At 56.2% G+C, this 19,603-nt stretch overlaps 3 protein-coding genes across 3 annotated transcripts; all 3 read right to left on the bottom strand.

Annotated features, from left to right (window-relative positions):
* Positions 1-115: 115 nt before the first annotated feature.
* Positions 116-2,247, bottom strand: RAD30 (DNA-directed DNA polymerase eta rad30; the record flags this gene model as incomplete). Its single annotated transcript, XM_071057909.1, has 3 exons — positions 116-1,766; positions 1,827-1,964; positions 2,024-2,247. 3 exons carry the CDS (start codon positions 2,245-2,247, stop codon positions 116-118), a joined length of 2,013 nt encoding a protein of 670 aa, XP_070914010.1.
* Positions 2,248-7,520: 5,273 nt separating this feature from the next.
* Positions 7,521-8,914, bottom strand: pfa5 (Palmitoyltransferase pfa5; the record flags this gene model as incomplete). Its single annotated transcript, XM_071057910.1, has 3 exons — positions 7,521-8,215; positions 8,280-8,717; positions 8,806-8,914. The coding sequence occupies 3 exons, from the start codon at positions 8,912-8,914 to the stop codon at positions 7,521-7,523; spliced, it is 1,242 nt and encodes a 413-aa protein (XP_070914011.1).
* A 7,023-nt stretch (positions 8,915-15,937) lies between these two features.
* MFIFM68171_02489 (uncharacterized protein) lies at positions 15,938-18,821 on the bottom strand (the record flags this gene model as incomplete). Its single annotated transcript, XM_071057911.1, has 3 exons — positions 15,938-17,059; positions 17,123-17,505; positions 17,570-18,821. 3 exons carry the CDS (start codon positions 18,819-18,821, stop codon positions 15,938-15,940), a joined length of 2,757 nt encoding a protein of 918 aa, XP_070914012.1.
* Positions 18,822-19,603: the final 782 nt, after the last annotated feature.

The raw sequence follows: 19,603 nt of genomic DNA on the forward strand, positions 1-19,603 counted from the left end.
GGATCCAAGTCCACCCCACGGGTCGCCATCGTATAATAGGCCGGGGAGCCTGGTCCGTTGGTCCCGTTGCAGATGTTTATCGATGCAAGGTTGCCTCAGTGATACATGAACCTGCTCAGCCGAAGCTCAACTTGGTCTGCCCGCGCTCCGCCTTCTTTGGCCTCCCTGGTTTCTTGGATGCTGCGGGTGCCGTTCTCCGACTGCCTGGACGCGGACCTGCTGCAACAGCAGATGGCTGGCTGGCAAATGTGGACATGACACGTTCCTGCTCCTGAAGGTCTTTGGCGAGGTGCCAGTCCTGGTGGCTTTGTAGCTCCCCTGAACTCTCCAGATGGGCATCGCACCGAGGGCAGGGGTGAGCCGTCGCTGGTGTCTGCTGGTGATTCGCTTGGGTAAGTGATGCTTCATCCGCCGAGGACGGCCCATCCGGATCAATGGCCGCATCCGATAGAGGTCGTGGGCCTGGGTTACTTAACGCTTCACCGCCATTGTATTGCAAGGCGGCATTGTCGGAGCCCAAGCAGCCAGGTGCCTCCATTCTCGCAAAGAACCGCTGGATACCACCGGTGTCGATGCGTCGTCGCTTCTCCGCTGGATGGGCCTCTTCTCGGGCCTCTGCCTCCGAGCGTGTCCAAGAGTTTACCCTGAGCACCTGTGCCTCCTCGCCCTTCAACAGGAAGTTGTCGATCCCCTTGTTCCCTGAGACGCCTTCCTGGAACCCACCAACGCTCAAGCTGAGATTGGCGCAGGGCCACACGCGACCTTCGAGGACGAGCTGGTCCAGCAAGCTCTTTGCGAGGCCAAACAGAGTATCCTCGTCTAGGGGCCGGCCCTGAGGGATGGGGCTCTGGCGCGAACGCATCTGCCCGTCGTGGCGGTGGTGCAGATTGATGGTCCTGGGACGCCGCTTATTCTCCAGCACACCTTCCTCAACCAACCGAGAGAAGATGTCGGCCACGAATATTCTGAGCCATTTCCTGCCCTGCTCGACAGTGTTTATGCTGGGCCGAAATGATTTCGCTGAGAGCATCGACTTAATCTGGGTGCGCGAATTCACCTCGCTCGTGTCAACCCCCCGCAGTGCGTTGTAGATCCACACTCCCGTGTCGTCTCCAAGCTTCAGCTTCAGCTGCTCGACAGACACGGCGTGTAGATCTTGGACAGACTCTGTGTTAAATGCCTGACGGACCTGCTCACCCAACTTACCCCCTAGGTTCCGAATCTTGGTGAACTTGAGTCCTGACAAAAAATACCGTACTGCCCGATTACGTATGACCGTCTGCTGGTTAGGTTTCTTGTGAGCGGACCCTAGCTTACTGAGTAGCTTGTTCTTGGCTATGCCGGCGGAACATGTGTACCCCAGCTTTTCCCTGATTGTTGCCCGGATACTGCGTACAATCTCGGATGCCACCAGGAGCGCCACGTCGTCCCAATCGGGGTCGTCGAGCTCCGTCTGCTCGTCATCCAGGTCCACGAGCTCGTCAGCTTGCCAATCCAGGGCGGAGATCGGAGGCATCGGGAGCTGCGCGGACGCCTCGCCGTCTGGGGGCGGTTTTGCCAGCTCGGGAAAGCGCTCGAGGAGGACAGCATGAGTGTGGGCAGATAAGTCGAGGAATACCTCGTCGATGCTGGCCTTTTCCACTTTCTGCAGCTGCTGGGGAAGATGCTCCTTGATGGTGGCCAAAACCCGTCTGGACTCGAGCCTATACGGATCTAGAGACACCTTGTCGGTCGCAATATTATCCGCGGCATCCGGGTGGTATGCCCTGCACTCGACCCATCAGCCACGTTTTCGCCGATCCCGAAAGACTAAATAGTTAACATACCACGTGTCGTCGCCCTCGCGCCAGGTTGCGACGTGCTGGTGGATGAGCTTAGGGCAGAGCTTCTTCGCTTCCGTCACGGTGCAGTGGCGGCCGATGCCGTAGGCTCGAGCAGGGTAGTTGACGGCGATAAGACCCTGCCTTTGTAGAGTCAGTCTCGGTGCGCAGCAGAGAGAGCAAAAGTAAATCTGGCCGCGCACCACTGCTGTACTGCAAAGGGCAGTTCCTCATCCACACCGAGGCGGACCATTTCTGCCTGGGCATAGAAGCAATCCAGGTCTATGTGGGCGACGACTCTGAGCGGGCATGTCGTGTTGTACGAGGCCATCTGGCTCAGATTCCGGTACGTAAACTGCGAGCGCCGTGTCTGGGAGGCATCGCTAGCAGGGGGCGAGTCCCAGAACGAGTGATGAGGGGACGACATCGGCGGGGAAATGGCACACATTGGCCGAACTTTTACCTCGAAGAAGCAATCATGGTCCGCATCTCGCTGTCATGCTGGAGAATGCAGCTTGGTTTAGGTACTGCGGGTCGCGAATTGTGGCGCGTCGGGGTTCCGAGCACCCACGAAGAAGAAGTGGGGTTGCCGTGCTCGAAAGATCTGCCAGGATGTTGCGGCGATTGGGATTATAATGTAAGATTCGTAATTGATGAGACCTAACCGATCTCTTGACCGCGATGCGCCGCCCGTGGATAGGAGCCAAACCTGGTTTCATACAGAGAATACGGTATTGCTGCGAAAATGAGCTGCGTTACAGTACGATCGGCGGGGCTTGGCGAGATCTGCAGTGATAGTCATCGGCAGGGGTCTGCTGCTTGCAACGCAAACTGCAAACTTGCGACAAATACAGCTCTCTGTCATCGGCTGATTCAACCGACTTTTCTACTCTGGAACCATCATGATTCTACCTTTTGCTCTTCATTTACCGTCTAAAAGCCCCCCAGATGTAGGGGCCGCGAGCTGCTGAGGGTTTTTTTTGGCGTCCCGTCGTCTCTCGACGACATCCACTGGGAACCAGCCAAGGCGCTTCCCGCGCTCCGGTGTGTTTATCCCTGGCGCGATGCGTATGTGGTTATCAACTGCTCGTAATTCCCCGCATCAGGAAGAGAATCGCCAGCCATTACAGGAACCGCACCACTTCCAAAAAGAGCGAGCGGCATGAACACCCCACGGCTACCTACATCATCCTACGTATAGAGTGACAGGCCGCGGCACGGCAGAGCTGCAGTCTGCACACATGGGCACGTAGCACACAGCTCCGGGATGGCGCGATGTGTCAAGTGGTTATGCGAGCTGCTAGTAGTCGATATGGTGCCCTATTCTGTCAACAACTGAATCAGCAAGGACCACGGCCGTCGGGCCTGTCAGGCCGCATGCTCGAATTAGAATTGTCGGCGTTTGAGAGAGGTTTGTAATTGTAGACGCCAGCTGCATCGGCTGTCGATGGCTCTTCTCGCTGGTCTCGTGGGCAGCTGGAGTGGCTTCCAGCACCATGCGTCAACCCCGCGTCCAGGTATTAGCAGCTCATCTCGAGACGTAAGGGGTTGTGTGATGGGCCCCACGAGCTGCATGGGAAGCGATCGGCAGCGCTGCCTGAAGAGTGAGCGGGATCACCCAGACGGCCGAGTCCCCAGCAGACATCTACCCTGCTCAAATTGGGGATGATAGAGATTTGATGTGGAACAGAACCTCAGGTCATTCATAGGTAGAACTCTGCCTCTATTGGTGGGCACACCAACAGCGAGATATTCCGGCGCCAGCAACGGCAACCCGGTACCAGAAGGTACACGTAGGATAAAGGCGTTGCGACTTGGCAGCTACCGGCGTGCTGCCACAACGGCCTGCAGACCATCCGATCAGGAAATAAAGCTGTAACGGCAGCGGGAGGGAAGCCACGCGATGAAGATTACACTAGACCAAGCTTGTTAGGGGTAACAGGAGAATACCTTATTCATTGAGTGTATTGATGAGGACGACCGAACGTATTCAAGTGCTGCGACGCTCTCTCTCTCTCTCTCTCTCTCTCTCTCTTCCTCCCCCCCTAAAAACTCTCTTCTCTCTCCCCTCTCCTTCTTCTCTCAGTCCGTCAGTCCCTCTCTCATTTCCATATTTCCCTAACTACCGGTCCTTCTCGGGGGCTCTCGTCCCTGCTCCGATACCTTCTCATCTCATTCGACACCTGCAACCAATCCACGGGTTACACAGGAGGGTATTGGCAACCGTTAGCGATCCACGTCTTCATAAAGTCATATGACTTAGCGGTACTGCCCATGGCCACAGCGTGGGAAAGGCCCCCAACAACCACTGGGTGGCGGAGCCGATCGACAACAAACAACAGCATGATAGGGGGAAGTCCCATAACCCGACGGAAGGTTGGTCTACCTTAGGTGCCCGACATTTCAACCCATTCTCTCCAACTTTTTTAGGAGAAGTCGTTCCGATCACTCACTCGAGTGCCCATGTATACACTTGTTGATACCGCCTGCCTAGATTCGGCGCAAATCCAGATGTAACCACATCGTCGAGCTAACCTAGCAGCCTTTCCGACCCCTTCCGGGAAGAGAAAACCCACATCATCAGGCCGTCGTTTCCAAGAACGAGCGAGCCTCGAGATCTGCTCATAGAGCAAGCTGGACGCCTCAACCCCAACCTGCTTTTCAGCGGCGTAGCCACTCACTGGTGTTACATCCTCGCCTCGGGGCCAAGCTTCGGTGGTGCTTCATCCGATACGGCAGCGGGGGCTTGCCGTGATGGATAGCCGCTGCAAGGCTATGGGCCCGTCCACACCTTATTTCCCAACCTGAAAGGCCCATATGTGAGGCATGCTGACACGACCCGCAAGAGAGAATAAAATTTTTTTCTAGTGGTCGGGGGCCGAATTCAAGCTATCCTCTGAAGCCCTGGAGCCGCGCCTCCCCCCCCCTCCCCCCCGGGTTAGCACGGCCGCTCCCACGCATCTACAGCAGAACACATCCGTGGGCATCGAATATTTTGGGCGTTCCCGCCGCCGTCTCCATCGCTTCCGCCGCCGGATCAACAGGATGCCGCGCCCCAGGTGTCGTCGATTGGTTAACGAAGGTTCTCGTGGAGTCCCCGGTCCCGCTTGTGTTCCTTGTTCTCTCGACGGGGAGGCGGAGTTCTATTAACTATCACATGGCGATACCGCTTCGCCCAGGGAGAGACCAAATCATGACTTACGGTTCTCAAGGTGATCCGCCGATCGGCCATTTACTGGTCCGTTGGCAGCGGCCACTGTAGCATGGCTACAAAGCTTCCGCGAGGCTGTATGCGACGAGCCGGCCGCCGTTTTGGGCCGGCACCTTCTAAGTACGCGTTCCCATGCCCCTGAAAGCCGGTTTTTCCTGCCAAAATGGTCTCACCGATCCAGAGTTTTGGGCCATGATTCGTCCCGAGCGGTGTCACATGTTAAAGAGAACCTGAAGGGGTTCCGCTCCTCATTTGCCCTCATCATCACGGGGTGAGCTCTCGGGCACTATGGCCGACCTCTCGGTGTGACTGAGACGATGCAATAGTCCGGATATGACTGCGATTTCCCGTCGTCTTGAAGCATCGAAACATGCCCCACAACGGACGGGTCGATTCGCTCGAAGGCGTCGCCCACAGACTGTGAGCACGGTCGGCTTCCTACGTCCGAGCCCCTTTTACGGAACGCGTAATGAGGATAGCACACCGAGCAGCCATACAAATCACCTATAGAGCGCGCTTTGGGACGCCGGTACGCTTATCAGTGCTCGGGTGCGGACATCTGAGCCTGCTTTAGACTGGTGGGGCCCATCACGCCCAAGGATTACATTCATTTCTCGCCTTGCCAGTCGTCTCCCGAAGGAGACAGGAGAAGAAGGAAGAGCAGTGATCGGGCGTAGCGTCGATGGGGCTCTGGGAAATTACCTGGTGAGAACAAATATGGCTTCCTGTCATGCTCGTTCTATAAATGGGGGGGGGGGGGGGGGGTGAGTGGGAGAGAGGGACACGACACTGCTAGGTATCAGACACGGAGCAACCACCGCTCGACAGTAAAGCGCGGCCGGCTTCTCATCTCGAATAACCTTCCGCCTCTCCCGGCTCTTTGCCGTCAACCCTCCGAAGCTCCCAGCGCAAATCATCACCATAAACTCCACCCAACATGTAAGTTGTGATAGTATCCCGCCCGTTTGTTGACCGCCACATACTGACCTTCATGGTCTCTCGCCCAGGTCGGACGCGGGTAACGGAAGCAACAACCAGCAGTCCGAAGTTACCGAGGCGGAGGAGCTCCCGCCGCCGCCGCCGCCGCCACCCGGCTCCGAACAGATCTACGCTTGCTGTCAGTGTACCAACCACATCAACACTGGACTCCTGCCTCGCTGCGTCGAGTGCAATCATGACAAATGTGTCGACTGCCAGAGGGCGGTGTAAGATAGGCTTTGTTGCCAGCGGAAGATGTGGTAGACACGAGGCCGGCTGGGGGGGGGGGGGGGGGGGGTAGACGTTGCTTGGAGGTTGTCGACGGGGACGCGGTTACTATAATAGTTAGAGATAGATGCATACCGCACCATAAATTAGGATAGATACACTGCTGGCTTCAGTAATTTATTTAACAGTCTTAGCTCCCAACTAGCGGTGTTATATGTGCGACTCTTCCGCGAAACATGTACAGCTACCTTGTCCCAATCAAATCATCCTCTACCCATGATGGCGACACAGTAACCCAAAAACGCAACCTCGACCTAGTCGATAAGGGGAAACATCGCAGTCCCCCCCCCCCCCCTCCCTTCTTAACTACATCCTTGGGCCACCCCGCACCGTCTCATAGCTCTACCTTCCCCCGAAGCAAAACTAATAACGCTGCGCGGAGGTTCGTCACAAAGCCAAGCCAAGCAGCCGAGACCGTGTGCCGGGGAGTCTAATGATTGCATCCACAACCTTACAACTAGTCCCTAGTGAAATCGTGCAGAAACACATATCTACGCCAACATACCCTCTAAAACAAGGAGGACAGAGACAGTACAACGACTGGATGAACAAAGGCCAGGCAAGGTCAAAGAACTGGTGCAGCTGGAGCACCCTTTGATCAAAGGGAGATCATCCTACACACGATGGATAGCTCCCAAATTGAGCGAGCAACAGCTATGGAAGGTGTAGAAGGTGGTATGGAATGAAGTGTCCTGGCTAAGGATCAATGGCCCAGACGGCCTTACTTGAGGTGCAAATTAAAATTTAGATCCTCCGCAAGTTTGGGTAAGCGTGATGACGAAAAACCCATCTCCCTTCACTAAGTACGATTTTCCAGCGGTGGGCTTTACCACCGCTGCCTAGTCTAACCTCTGGAGGAGGTGTCTTGGGTCATAGGTTTTTCACAGCACTAAACTCGAGTTTAACTAGTAGCATGTTGGGTGGTTAGACTTGAATGGAACCCTATCTGACGAACCCCCTGCTTCTCCATCCTGCCCCAGTGAATGAATAGCCTCGACGCCTTGTCCAGCCCGATTTACAAGGTTTCACCCCTTTGAAAACGAGGCTCCCGGGAAAAAAATAAAATAAATAAAAAAATGAAATAAATAAAAAAAATAAAGAATTAGTGCATTATTACATGTCCGTAACCCCGCGTGGTAATTCGCATAGCAAATGATACATGCCACTCTGTGCTACTTCGTCGCCAACAAGAAAACCCCTGGGTATCTCTCGTCTATGTCATTTCATCCCGTGTTTCCATTCACATTCATTCCATGCTTGTGCTCGGTCCCTGCCTCTTCCATCTCTGTTTCCTGCTTTCCGCCCGATATCCCGGGAAGGCCAAATCGGGTCCGTAGTTGGTGGTATAGAGGCCCCATCTCGTAAAAGCTCTCGTTATTCTCATAACTCGCGCAGGGCGACTGGTTAAACGGAAAGAGCCAATCAATGATATTGTCCCCCATGACCGACTTCCAGTTGCGGTAATAGCCCAGGTCCCACGGATTCTCGCCCATTTCGGTCTTGACGATGGCAAAGGTGCGCGTTGCGAGCTGATCCCGGAGGGAAGGTGACTCGTTTACCACTGTGTGCCCTGACAGGCCCGAACCGTTGGGTGGCTTGGGTAGCGGATAGGTAATGACCGTGTAGTTTTGACCACGAGGCGTGCCTCGAGGGACGCGTATCGCGAGCTGGTGCACGACATTTTTGGATTTTACATAGTCCACGTTGGTGAGGTTGATCAGAATGTAGCGCACCGAGGTTGCCGTCATGGTTAGAGTGAAGAGGCCAAAGAGAGCGGCGAGTGCCAAGACGGCGACCGCAAACCCGTCGATGCCAGCTCCACTACGGAGCAGCGATTTTAGGTTGAGAATGGCTGACGCAATCACGACGATGGCATACAGCGTCGTGTAAAATGTAAACTGAACAAAGAATTTGAAGGCTGAAGAAAGCAAAGTTAGTCATGGGCTGCGGGGGGTACGGATCGGTGAATGTCTAATACTCACACGTCTCACCAACGATGCCGCCCACCCATGGACAGTAGTGGTCCATTTTCCTCACACACCTCTCGAGTTCGCTGCAGTGGTGCGCCCTGTCGATCTTCCAGTTGCGGCAGGTGCTACACCATCGCGGCCGACCGTCGGTATCGCACACAAAGACATCCTTGCTGTAGAAGGCCTCGAGCCCGGGGCTGTCGGGGTTGTCGTCTGGCCGTGCCTCATACCTGGTGGCGGCCTCGAGGTCTCTCTCCCGGCCCCTGGGTTTCTTGGCCTTTCCATCCTGCTGGACGGCGTTGGGGACAAGGGGTGTGACTCCGGGGTTGCGCTGGATGACAAGGAACACTCTAAGGTATGACAAGAGCATCAAGGGAAAGAAGATAAAGTATAGAACAAGAAGTGTGATGGCGATCGTGGGTTGGTCTTGGCTGGACAGAAAGAAATCCACTGGTGAAAAGTCGAGTTAGCAAAATTTGTGAAGACATCAGGAAGAGGATAAGACCCGGTGGGGGAGGGAGGGGGATGGGGGGCATACGGCAAATGCGTTTGACCACTACATATGTAGCAAAACCGACACAGCCAGCAAGAATGAATGGAATCACGCGCGTTGTCCACCGTGTCTCTGCGCGGCGAGCCGACACCATTGCTTTCTAGGCCGGCATAGAGGAATGCCAAGCCGAGTCGCGTTCTTTACTGCTGGTGGAGCGAAGGGCGGAATCGAAATGCGAAAGCTCTTCTCTTTAACGCGTTCTGACGGCCGGCGCATCGGTCAGACCGGGAGCACGAGGAGCAGGCCTATTCTGACTGCGCGCATGCCGACCGGTTGCCGGTGATGCTCAGCAGCTTCCGGGCGGCATTGGCCTGAGGTCGGGTCAAGGTTATGTTGGGGTGCAGTCGGGACGAGGCTGGGGCTTGGGTTGCTGGGATGACGTTTGATGGGTGAATCGGAATGACCCGCTAATGCTGCGAGCAAACCCAGGTTACCGGCGATCATCTGCAGGGTGTACAGTACAGTAGGCCCCCGGGGTCAGGTGCCGCATTGTCCTGGTTCCGTACGACTGCCTCACCCCCGGTTCGTAGATTGTAAATACAGTACGTATTTACTATCTGGCGGACCTCGAAGCTACCTGGAGCTTACTTTCCGATGGAATTGCACATTCCATTGCCTGTTTACCTTTCGTAGTGTGGTCGGACTAGACGGTCCAGAATCCCTGCCTCGGTAGGTACGGTACATATACTTCTGTATATAATTATGCACACCACAATACAGGGCATTACATATCAGGAGCGCGGATGGTATTAATAAATCGCCCTGTAATCGTCGTACCTTACAGGCCTCTTCGCACTGTAATTTACCGCGATTTGGCCCGATACGACGGCAGAAAAGAACACACCACTCAGAATTTCCACTTTGCTGCAGAAATGCCAAGTGCCCGAGAGGGAACAGCTCTGCGAACATCACAGCTCAATTCCCAAACTAGGCCAGAATGTGTTCACTTTTCGGGCCGCAGCCATCCAAATGACGCCGATTCTAGGGCGGACAGGGAGCAAGCTTACTGTGCTCACAAAGAATAGCCTTCCATCTCGACGAATCAGTCCCCTCGCCGCCTAATGCGGATTGAGAACGACCCTTAACATTGGGCCATGTGCGGCCAATCGGGCGTACGGCCGCCGTCAGGCCTCAGCTGGGGTTGCGGCTCTATGGACCCCGGGCCTGAAGCAAAAACCGAGGTCGCCGAAGAACATCATTGGGAATACCCCCCTTTCTTGTCCCAGACACCGTGTCAATTTGGCTAGGCCTCGTCCCGCCCTGTTAATACCCAACTCTATAGCGAGAGCTTGGCTGGGATTCATACCCAACCTGACTGATGACGACGGCGCCATCCCACTTGACTGCGGGGATGTGGATGGCTCCCAAAGCGTTCAGCCGCCCCAAGGTTCTTGCCACGTCTGGTGGCTGTTGGTTTCAGCCATCAGCCATGGCGCTCTGACCGAACGAGGCCTGGCCAACAAACATACACCAAGAGGCTGCCTGGTCATGGGCAACAGAGAGACGGTGAGTAGGGCATCCCGAACCATGCATTTTCACTCTGGCTCTAGGCAGCGGGGCCTGGCCCTGGGGAGCCGGGAGGCGCCCATGAGAGTGGCAAGTGAGTTTTCCGACCGATATGGAAAATCGGTGTCGTGGAGGGTAGGTTCACCAAATTCCCTCGCGGGGTGGTTGGGCTAAGGTGGAAAGCCTTGTGTGTCTGGTGCTCACTCTACAACAGAGCCTCACCAGCAACCGGATGCCTTCATAAGGGGTGGCAGCCCAAGCCCTGGGCTTCAGCTTCTGGCGCTCTCGAGTTCTCCGTCGCCCAGCCGATTAACTCCCGACAATAAGAAGCAATGCACTCACCAAGCCGTCAATGGGGAGCCCACATCGGAGCACTGCAGGAACTGCGAGAACTACCGGGGAGTTCAATGATCACCCTCTGTTTTCCCACACGGGAAACGCAACGAAGATATTGTCGCCGCTGCAGGGCATGTCCAGCCCGCAGCAGCAGCGCGGACCTCCGGATGGTCGTTCCGAACATCGACGAGGCCGAAAACGGTGCCAGCATTGCCGTTCAAGACCTGCCGAGCATCCATAGCGACCGCCCTATGTCCGTCCGCCCAGCGATCCCACTGCACGTTTCTTCCCGAGCAATCATACATATTCCAGAGCTGCCGTCAATGGGATGCTTGAAGGCTCGGGTCCTTTCAGCGGGCTGAGGTGTATGGGACGTGTGCATTTCAACAGTTGTCCGCCTTGGCTGCTATCACTTTCGCCCGTTTTTCTTCTGCTTTTCTTTTCGTTTCTCTTTACCGGCCGTCTGCGATACCTCTCTCCGTATCTCGCACTATCCTCCTCTTCCCCCTTTTTCGTCTCGAATCCGGGGGCTGGATCTGGAGCAAGTTGGATCTTGGCGTTGGCTGCCTGGCAGATTCCAAACTCGGTTACCGAGGTGACAAAAGCACATACCGCGCGAGTCCAAGGCTCCGGTCGGTCTGGGAAAGAGAACAGTCGAACCCTTCCAACATCGGCCGGCTCCGTCCTGAAGCGACAGCTTTGCGGCTCAAAATCCCACCGGCAAAAGGGATGACTGGGTTCTGCACGACGCGCCATTTCGATCGCGGTACGGGGCTGCTACCACCTCGGAACCCAGAGCAGCAGAAGCAGCAGAGCCGCATATGTGAGTCAGGGAAAGGGCCTGACGCGGCTGCACCACGGATTGTGCAGTCCCAAGGCAGCAGCCCGGCAGGCGCCCTGCTGTCAGCGGCCGGGTTGTTATGTGGCCGAGGACAGAGCTCAGTTCTGCGGGCGCCGGCTGGCGAGCAAGCTAGCTGCGTTGCGCTGGGGTTTTTCTCAGCCACTGTTCATTTCGTTGTGTGTGCCTTGTGCGCAGACCTCGGTGAATAAGGTGGTTCGGATCCTCTTTCTTTTTTGTTTTGTTTTTTTTTTTTTTTCTTTTTTTTTTCTTTCCTTTCTGCACGGGCAAAAAGCTGGACGTGTTGAAGCAGAACAGGGCTGTCTGAGTGGGGTCCGGTGAGGGGGGGAGGATGAGGGGCAGCGCCAAGCTTGGGACCTCACTCAGCGGCAGAGCCGCAAATACGTACTCATCATCCCCAATCCCCTTGCAGCCCCCAAGCCGCCGGCAGCGCGTTCTCGACGTAGTTCGAGTTGCCAGGATTCGTTCTTCCGCACTGCATCTTACAAACCAAAACTAATTGTTCCTGTGAGCAGATAACCCCCGCGTCCCCGAACCGAAATTTGACAGCAGCCTCGACCGAGAGTGTGCTCGCTGCCAAAGGGCCCCTGCTTACCGCAAACCCCTCGTCGCGGACCCATGCCGTGGCTTGTGGTGCGCCCAGGGCCCGGATTCCAAGGCGCGGCAGTCTGAAGTCTAATTTGACATCCCGATGAGTCCTCGACCGTATCCGACTCGACCTTCAGAGTTTCGGCAAAGGTGCTACTCTAAGGGTGCTGCGCCCGATAGGGCGACGAGCGACATTTCCCGGTTGAGGCCGTGCTGCCGTCTACGCTCTCCAATGAATCATCCTGCCCGCGTCCCCACGGACATCTACTGGCCGGGAACCGTCCCAACCCGGCTATGGATTCGGACGTCGTCGGTCACAGGTCTTGCAATACAAGCACAATCTCCCGCCCTTGACTCCAAGCGGAACCTATCACCGGAAGGTACCCGGTCCTTCCTTGGGTTGCCTTGGTCTCATGCGCTTTGAATCCGTTTGCCTGATTTTCTTCGTTTCCCAAGTGGGCACCCATGGCGCAGCTTCGCAGCCGCCTAGTGGGACTGAGGCATTTTGCCCAAGGCCATGGTACTGAGGCGATGACAAAGTGTTGGAATTTCTTCTTGGTTGCTGTCATTTGGAAGTTCCATATCTCCTTGCAAAGTTCGACTATAAAACCCCTGCCTGCCAGCTATATCGGCTTAAGTACCCAGCAACTCCCGCGTCAGGATCCAGGCAATCAAGTTGACAGTCAAAGTTGACAGTCGGAGCACTTGGACTTCTCAAGGAGATTCTCTTTTGTCCTTCAAACCTACCGTCTTAATCTTCCCATCACACGGGCTCGTCCCGCAGAAATCATGGAACCAAAGTATACGAGCCATGCGGTGTGGTACTGTGTGAGTTACGACAGCCACAAGTGAGTTGTTCGCTGTGCTAACGGCTGATGTAGAGCGAGTGCCGCGATGGCCCCCACAACATCCACCTCAACGACTTCTGCCCAGCGTGTGGCCACCAACGATGCGCTCAATGTAACGTCAGGAAAGAGCGGGTTATGTCTGGACGCTAAAGGGAGTCAGCCATGGCAATTCTATCGGAAGTGTCCTCTCACGACCGTGACTTTCCTTCATCTACGGAGAATCTTTCCTTTTTCTAAAAAGGGGGGGGGGGGGAATGCGCTGGGGCTGGTCTGTTTGGTTTTAGTCATATTCAGTTCATTTGTCGCAATGGCGGGGCCATTGGGCTTGTGTATTGGGGTTCCATTTTTCTCCAAGATGGTATCTTTGATGCTGATATATAGGACGGCGGCGAGTCTGCGTTATTTTACCGGCGAGCATGGAGCACGGAGCATCACGATCACAGGCTAGACAAGATCCCATTATGGTTGAGGGTGGTGTCTTTGGGTACTTGATACCCTGTCGTTTTAGATAGATTTCTTTTGTGATAGATAGATTCTCTTTGGGGGAACTTGTACGGGTCCGGCTACGGATTCTTTCCCCATTCCACATGTGCATTCTTGGCCCGAAGGATCTGATTCGTTACTGGTACGAGATGGATGGATGTTGTTCGCATCACGCTGCTGCTCTGCGCCATGGCTCTGGCCCGCAGGCGCATTCGCTCAAGTGTCTGGGGGCTGCATGACGGGTATCCAGTGCGGTGCCGAGCAGCAACTTTCCGGATCAGCCAAGGGTTCTCAATGGGTGCACTGGTGGGCCCGAAGGACACCCCCAATTCCCATCATCTCCAAGTAATATAAGGGACCTGTCCGGGCTGCATGCACCCCTAGGTCCCAATCTCTCCGCGCTGGGTGCATCCGCGCGCATTGCGGCGCCGTTGCATGCCCTCACGGGTGAGGACCCGCCCCCAAGGTTTGTCTCAATCATGTTGCAGAAGTGGAAGCAAATTTTAAAAAAAATATCACACACTAGCTATGGGCCGCGGACGCTGGATTGTCGTTCTCGCCCCATTTCGGGAATCGGTGCGCGCACTGGCGCCCTCAATTTTGACCCACGACTGGAGTTTTTAGCCGGTTGGGCTCCCAGTAAGGTGGAAGGGGTTTGGGCAAAAACCATGTCTCGTGAGCTGTGTTGTTTACACCGCCAGACACCCCGGTGACGTAGGCTTTATCCTACCCACCGAGCTAGCGACGACACTAATTAGACGTTTGACATTCCTGGGCCACTAGCAAAGAGCAGAAGAAGGATTGAGAAAAAAGGGGGGGGGGGGGGGGGGAAACCAGTGTACCTATGCGCTTGCAAAGCCCGACCATCGGACCGCTGGGCAGATTTCATCCATGTTTTCGAAACCAGCTGCTGCACGTCTACACACGGAGTCTATTATCCTGTACAGCCTCTTTGCCAAAACGACTAGCGGCTTTGGACGAAAATTTACAACCTCTAGAACATCCAGCTTAGGCACTCTGACCCATTTTCGAGCAAGGGTTTTCCGGTTTAAAACTCCGCCTCCCGAACCCCTTGAAAATTGAACCGACGCTCAAAGGCGATCGCAAAGCCACCTAAATCCACATTCGGCGCCGACCCCGCCTTCCGAGGGTCGGAAGGGCGGGCGGGACAAAACGCCAAGCTTTCCCGCTTCAGCTCCCGTTGCCGCCGCCGGGAGAAAGTGGGGTTGAGACCAGCGGAGACAGGCAACGGAGACCAGCGGAGAGACAGCTAATAAAATGACGGGGAACAAAAAGGTCAAGGAAAGTTTGTCCCGTCTCTCGGTGTGCGCGACCCACTGGACTCCACCGGATGGATTGGAGGGTCCGTAAGCTGATGTTTTTACCGCGGTCGCCCCGAAGCTTTTTGCACAGTAACGCAGCTCACCCATTGGGGCGTGCCACGGTCAAATCAAATCGCGTTCGAGGCCTCAAAAACTGTCCCAGAAACGAACCAGAAACCCGAATCAAAACAAAAAAGAACACTGAACGCAAACGCGCAATTTCCCCCTCTTCCCCCAAATCCCACTTCTCGTCGGTGAGCCGGTGAACAACCCCCTGTCGGGAGAGTTCTAAGACTTTCGCGTCCGTCGCCAAGGCCCCCAACGGAAAAGTCAGCCACAGACACACCGAACGAAACAGGGAGTTTCTCCTCCGGCTGTGCAATGTTGAACTTTTGCTCAGCTAGTGTATCTGGCTCGGTTCACGGCTGCGCTTTGTCGCCCGAAAAGGAAGAAAGAAAGAAAAATCCGCCCAAGTCCTATCCTGTCCTAGATAGCTGTGTCATGGAAGATAAAAACTGGCAGTCGGATCCAAGCCACTCACACGCCCAATACATCATCGGTCCGGGCCGCCCCGAGCGCGCCCTGAGCAAGGGCGGGGCTAAAAAAGCCCGGGCACCGAGTCTCGCACCTCATCAACCCCCAACAAAGAGCAGTAAAATTTTGATTGATTCTGCCTACTCAATGTTGAACACAAACCAGATCTTTCTCTGTTTCTCTTCTCTCTCTCTCTCTCTCTCTCCTCTCCCCCACCAAACTAAAACACAAAATATGTCCAATAATTGATAGTATCATTCCAAAAAAAAAAAAAGAACATAGTGGTAAAGAGAAGACAACACGATTCATTTCTCCCCTGTATCTCCCTTCCCTGGAAACAAAACCCTTCCTCGTCCCCTATAAGTCAGCCCCCCCTCTTTTACCACAAGACACCGCCTCCCTCAATCTCTTCCCCTTTCAAGATGACAATAAAATGCCGTATTTGAAAAGAGCAAGCGGGAAAGAAGAGAGGGGGGAGAAGAGAATGAAATTGAAAATGAAATTGAAAAATGCAAAAACGCCGGATTTTCCCCCAACTCCATCCCCCCATTCCCCCATCCCCCATCCGCATCCCGTCCATCCATCTCCATAACATCCGTCCTATTAACGCCCCTGCTTCCCCCTTTCCCCTGCCACACCTCTCACTTAGAAACCGCCGCCACAACCCGGATCTTGGCCGTCGACTTGGCCGACCTGGGGCTCGACACGGCCGAGGAGCCAGCCCTGTCCTCGGTGGCAGCAGCCGCGACGTTCTCCCTCGCCTTCCACGACGGGGTCCACTTCCGAGCCGACTTGGTCGTGCCCGTCCCGGCGCCCGCCCCGGGTCCGTTCTCCGACCTAGCCTCGGGCGTCCCCGCCTTCTCCGCCGCCGCGCCCACCCCGGCCGCGACAATCGTCAGGCTCGGACTCCTCGAGGGCGCCTCGGCAACCAGCTTCTTCTGCGCCGGTCGCTTCCCGTAGGGTGGTCGGCTGGCCGCCTTGGCCACCTTCGCCCTGGCTATCATCGCCTTGGAAGACGTGGTCAGCGCCACCTTTGCCTTCGCCTTTGCCTTGAACCTGGCCTTGGTATTTGCCCCCTTGGAGGTGGTCAGGGCGACTTTTTTGACCGTCTTTGTCGCCTTTTTACCCATCGGGATGCTCGAGACACTGCGCTTGATCTTGGTGACGGCACCTTTGGCGGCTCCCTTGGCCGTGGATGAGAGGGTCCGCTTGAGGGATGCCGAGACTTTGCTGGTGCTGTGGTTATTGTTGTTGTTGTTGCTGCTGCTGCTGCTGCCTGTGACCATCTTGCGCTTCTTGACCGCCTTGGTACTGGCCTCTTCTTCGTCAGACTCGTCAAAGTCAAACAGGTCCTTGAACTTCCGCTTGCCCGTCGCCTTGACCGTCTTGACCGAGCTCTTGACACTCTTCACCGTCTTGACGCTCTTGACGGCCTTGACCGTCTTGGCCGACTTCTTCTCTGTGAGCTTTGGCGGCTTGACCTCCTTCGGCTTCGGGCCGAGGACACCTCTGCAGTTGGGACTACCACAAAGGCACTTCTGCACGTTCTTAGCTGAGAAGGGGTCAAAGTTGTAGTCGTACGTAAGCTCCTCGCCCGTCATGATGGGCCGGTCCCCCGCGAACAGGGCCATGCGGGGCTGCCCGGACACGATCCACTTGATCATCTTGCAGTTGGGCGAGCACGAGTGGTTGACGAACCGCGCGATGCTGCCCGTCGTGGCGTCGATGATCATGTTCTGGTCAAAGGACATGAGGTAATAGCACTTTGCGGGGAGGTCAGCTGCTTTGACGTCCTGCGCTTGCTTGGAAGAGGGACGCCGGCTTACCTCATTATCTTTGTACACCTCGTTCATGCGGCGCTCGCACTCCTCCTCGGTGATGATCTCGCCCGTGTACTCCATGATGATCTGGTTGGCTTCAAAGCAGCGGTTGCTGCGCACGCCGTAGCCGCGGTCAGCAGTCTTGATGACCTCGACGCCCACCCGGTACCGGCCGCCCTTCTTCGTCCGTTCCTGGAGATCCTGGAAGGCGCGGTTCGTGCAGTAGGGCCTGCCGACGTTGCAGTTCGTTTCGTCACATTCATAGAACATGATGCGGTTCTGGCAATCCTCGGCGCACCCATCTTCGGGCTTACAGACGCACTTGGAAGCAAAGTCCTCAAAGTGGGGAGTCTTTTTCCAGTATGCCGCGGCGTCTCCGACAAAGCGGTCTGTGGTGAGGGTAGGTTAGTATGTGTTCACGGCAGAACGGCAGTGTGCGGGACGGTCACTCACTCCTGGTCATGGTACGGTATGCGGCGGGCTTCGGCTGTCCGGGAGGGAGAGGATTGCAAACGTCAAAGGGCAGCTTGAAGTCGCGACCATTGATCAATATGCGCAGGCCATTAAACATGGGCATTGGGAGCGTCCGGTTGAGCCTGCCGTTCGGTATGAGCTCCGGGAGCGACGAGAGTTTCTTCTTCTCCTGGGTCGTGAGGCCCTTGAAGATGTCAATGGGCGCTTCCTGACCAGCGTAGAGCCCTTTCTCCAGCCACTTCTTCACGCGTCGCGTTTTGGCTGCTGGTGCGCCTGATTCCTGCTTCTCGGTTGCGCCCTTGTCCGGGGCATCCGTGGCATCCCCATCGACCCTAGCCTTCTTCCGCGGCGGCTCAGGCGTCGCCGCCGGTGCGGCATCCACGTCAACGTATTTTCCATTACTCCATACAGTGTAGCGAACAGGACGCGTGTCGATGTGCGCGAATTCGTTCGTGTCTTGCAGCCGCCTTAGTTCGCGTGACAGACGCCCCAATCCCTTGTTGACCGACTTCTTGCCCCGCTTGCTGAGGGTCGACAGCTTGGTCGCCATGGTTTCGACAGAAGCACCCGAAAGACGCGTCGCCCTACGCGTAATATGCGCTGGTGATTGGCTCGAGCCGGATCGCTGGGCAATTCGCGCGCTCCTGGGCGTGCTGACGCTGGCAATCGAGTGGCGGCGGTCTAACGCGTCAATCCCGCTTCGAGACGCCTGTTTTGCGTCGTTCGCATCGTTTACGCCCGCATCGCTGCTGTTGGCGAGCGTTTCGCCTGAGATAGTGCGACGCCTCTTTTCCTGGATTGTATCGCCATTTGCGCGCCGCCTGCCATGAACGCCGTTACCGGACAGCTTGGCAAGGTTATAGACGGGCAAACTTGATCGGCTTCGTCGTGGACGGCTAGTCGGTGTAGGCTCGGCTGGTGGAGGTTGCTCGGCGACGATGATAGCGTCTTGGCCGAGGGGCGTCTGCTGACCTGATTCGTGTTGCTCGTTCTCGGGCAATGGGATAGACGAGATAGCGGCTTCAATGCTGGATACAACGTCGCTCTCTGGCTTGGGCACGTCCGGCTCCGAGGCCAGCGACATGCTATCGGGCGAGACAGTGGTCGGAGGCGTCGAGCTCAACGACGCGGCGTTCGAGGAGGATGCGTCGGTCGGAGTACTAGAGAAGCTGGACTCGCACAGCAACGAGCCCAGATCGGCCATTGCTGGCGCTATGTCCACGGCCGCCATTGCCGCGGTTGACTTGATGTGACTATTGCGTTGGGGGAGTTGTGCAATATTTTCAGGCAAGTTGTCAGACGGCAAACGCGTGGTGTGCGAGGCGCAATGGAACAGGCTGATGGGCTGGGTGGAGGGAACGGCCCGCCCAGACGCGGCGCGGGTGCAGATGCGACAAAAACAGAAAGGGGGGGGGGGGGGGGGGGGGGGGGAACGGGCAAGTAATATTGTACGGCGGAGGGACACACGAGCCAAAAAGCGAGCACGCGAGACCGGAAGCCTGCAAAGCGTGGGGAAAAAGTTGCAAGATGTAGACGGGCCAGGCAGAGCAATTGCAAGCTCTGCATCAGAGCGCACGCGTACGGTCCGGGGCGTGCAAAGCTTGCAATGGTCGTAGGAACAATACCCACAGCCCGCGTGGTCTCGTTGACAGGGGGTGCCGAGAGCAATGCTTGAGTTGTGGAGGAGAGAAGGGGAAAGCGGATTGGAAGCAAGGGGGCCGACCCGAAGTATTTAAGGGAGAGGCTGGGGGCCGGAGGGGGGTGAATGAATGGGCCGCCTCTGCTACACCTCATAATCGACCAAAACACGACAAGCAACAAGTACTCACAGGAGCCCAAAACAAAATTCACTGACACGCCGGCATCTCTTCCCCACCGCCCAGCATGCCTGGTCCGGGAAGCCTCCGTGGCACCCGAGGCCCTCCGAGACCATGCATCGCCTTGCCGTTGCCGTTGCCGTTGACTCCGGTCTCCCACGAGCACAGGTGAGCTGGAGACTGCCTCCAGGGGGCG

Source organism: Madurella fahalii (assembly GCF_045866475.1).
Source record: "Madurella fahalii IFM 68171 DNA, scaffold_1, whole genome shotgun sequence".
Classification (NCBI taxonomy): domain Eukaryota; kingdom Fungi; phylum Ascomycota; class Sordariomycetes; order Sordariales; genus Madurella; species Madurella fahalii.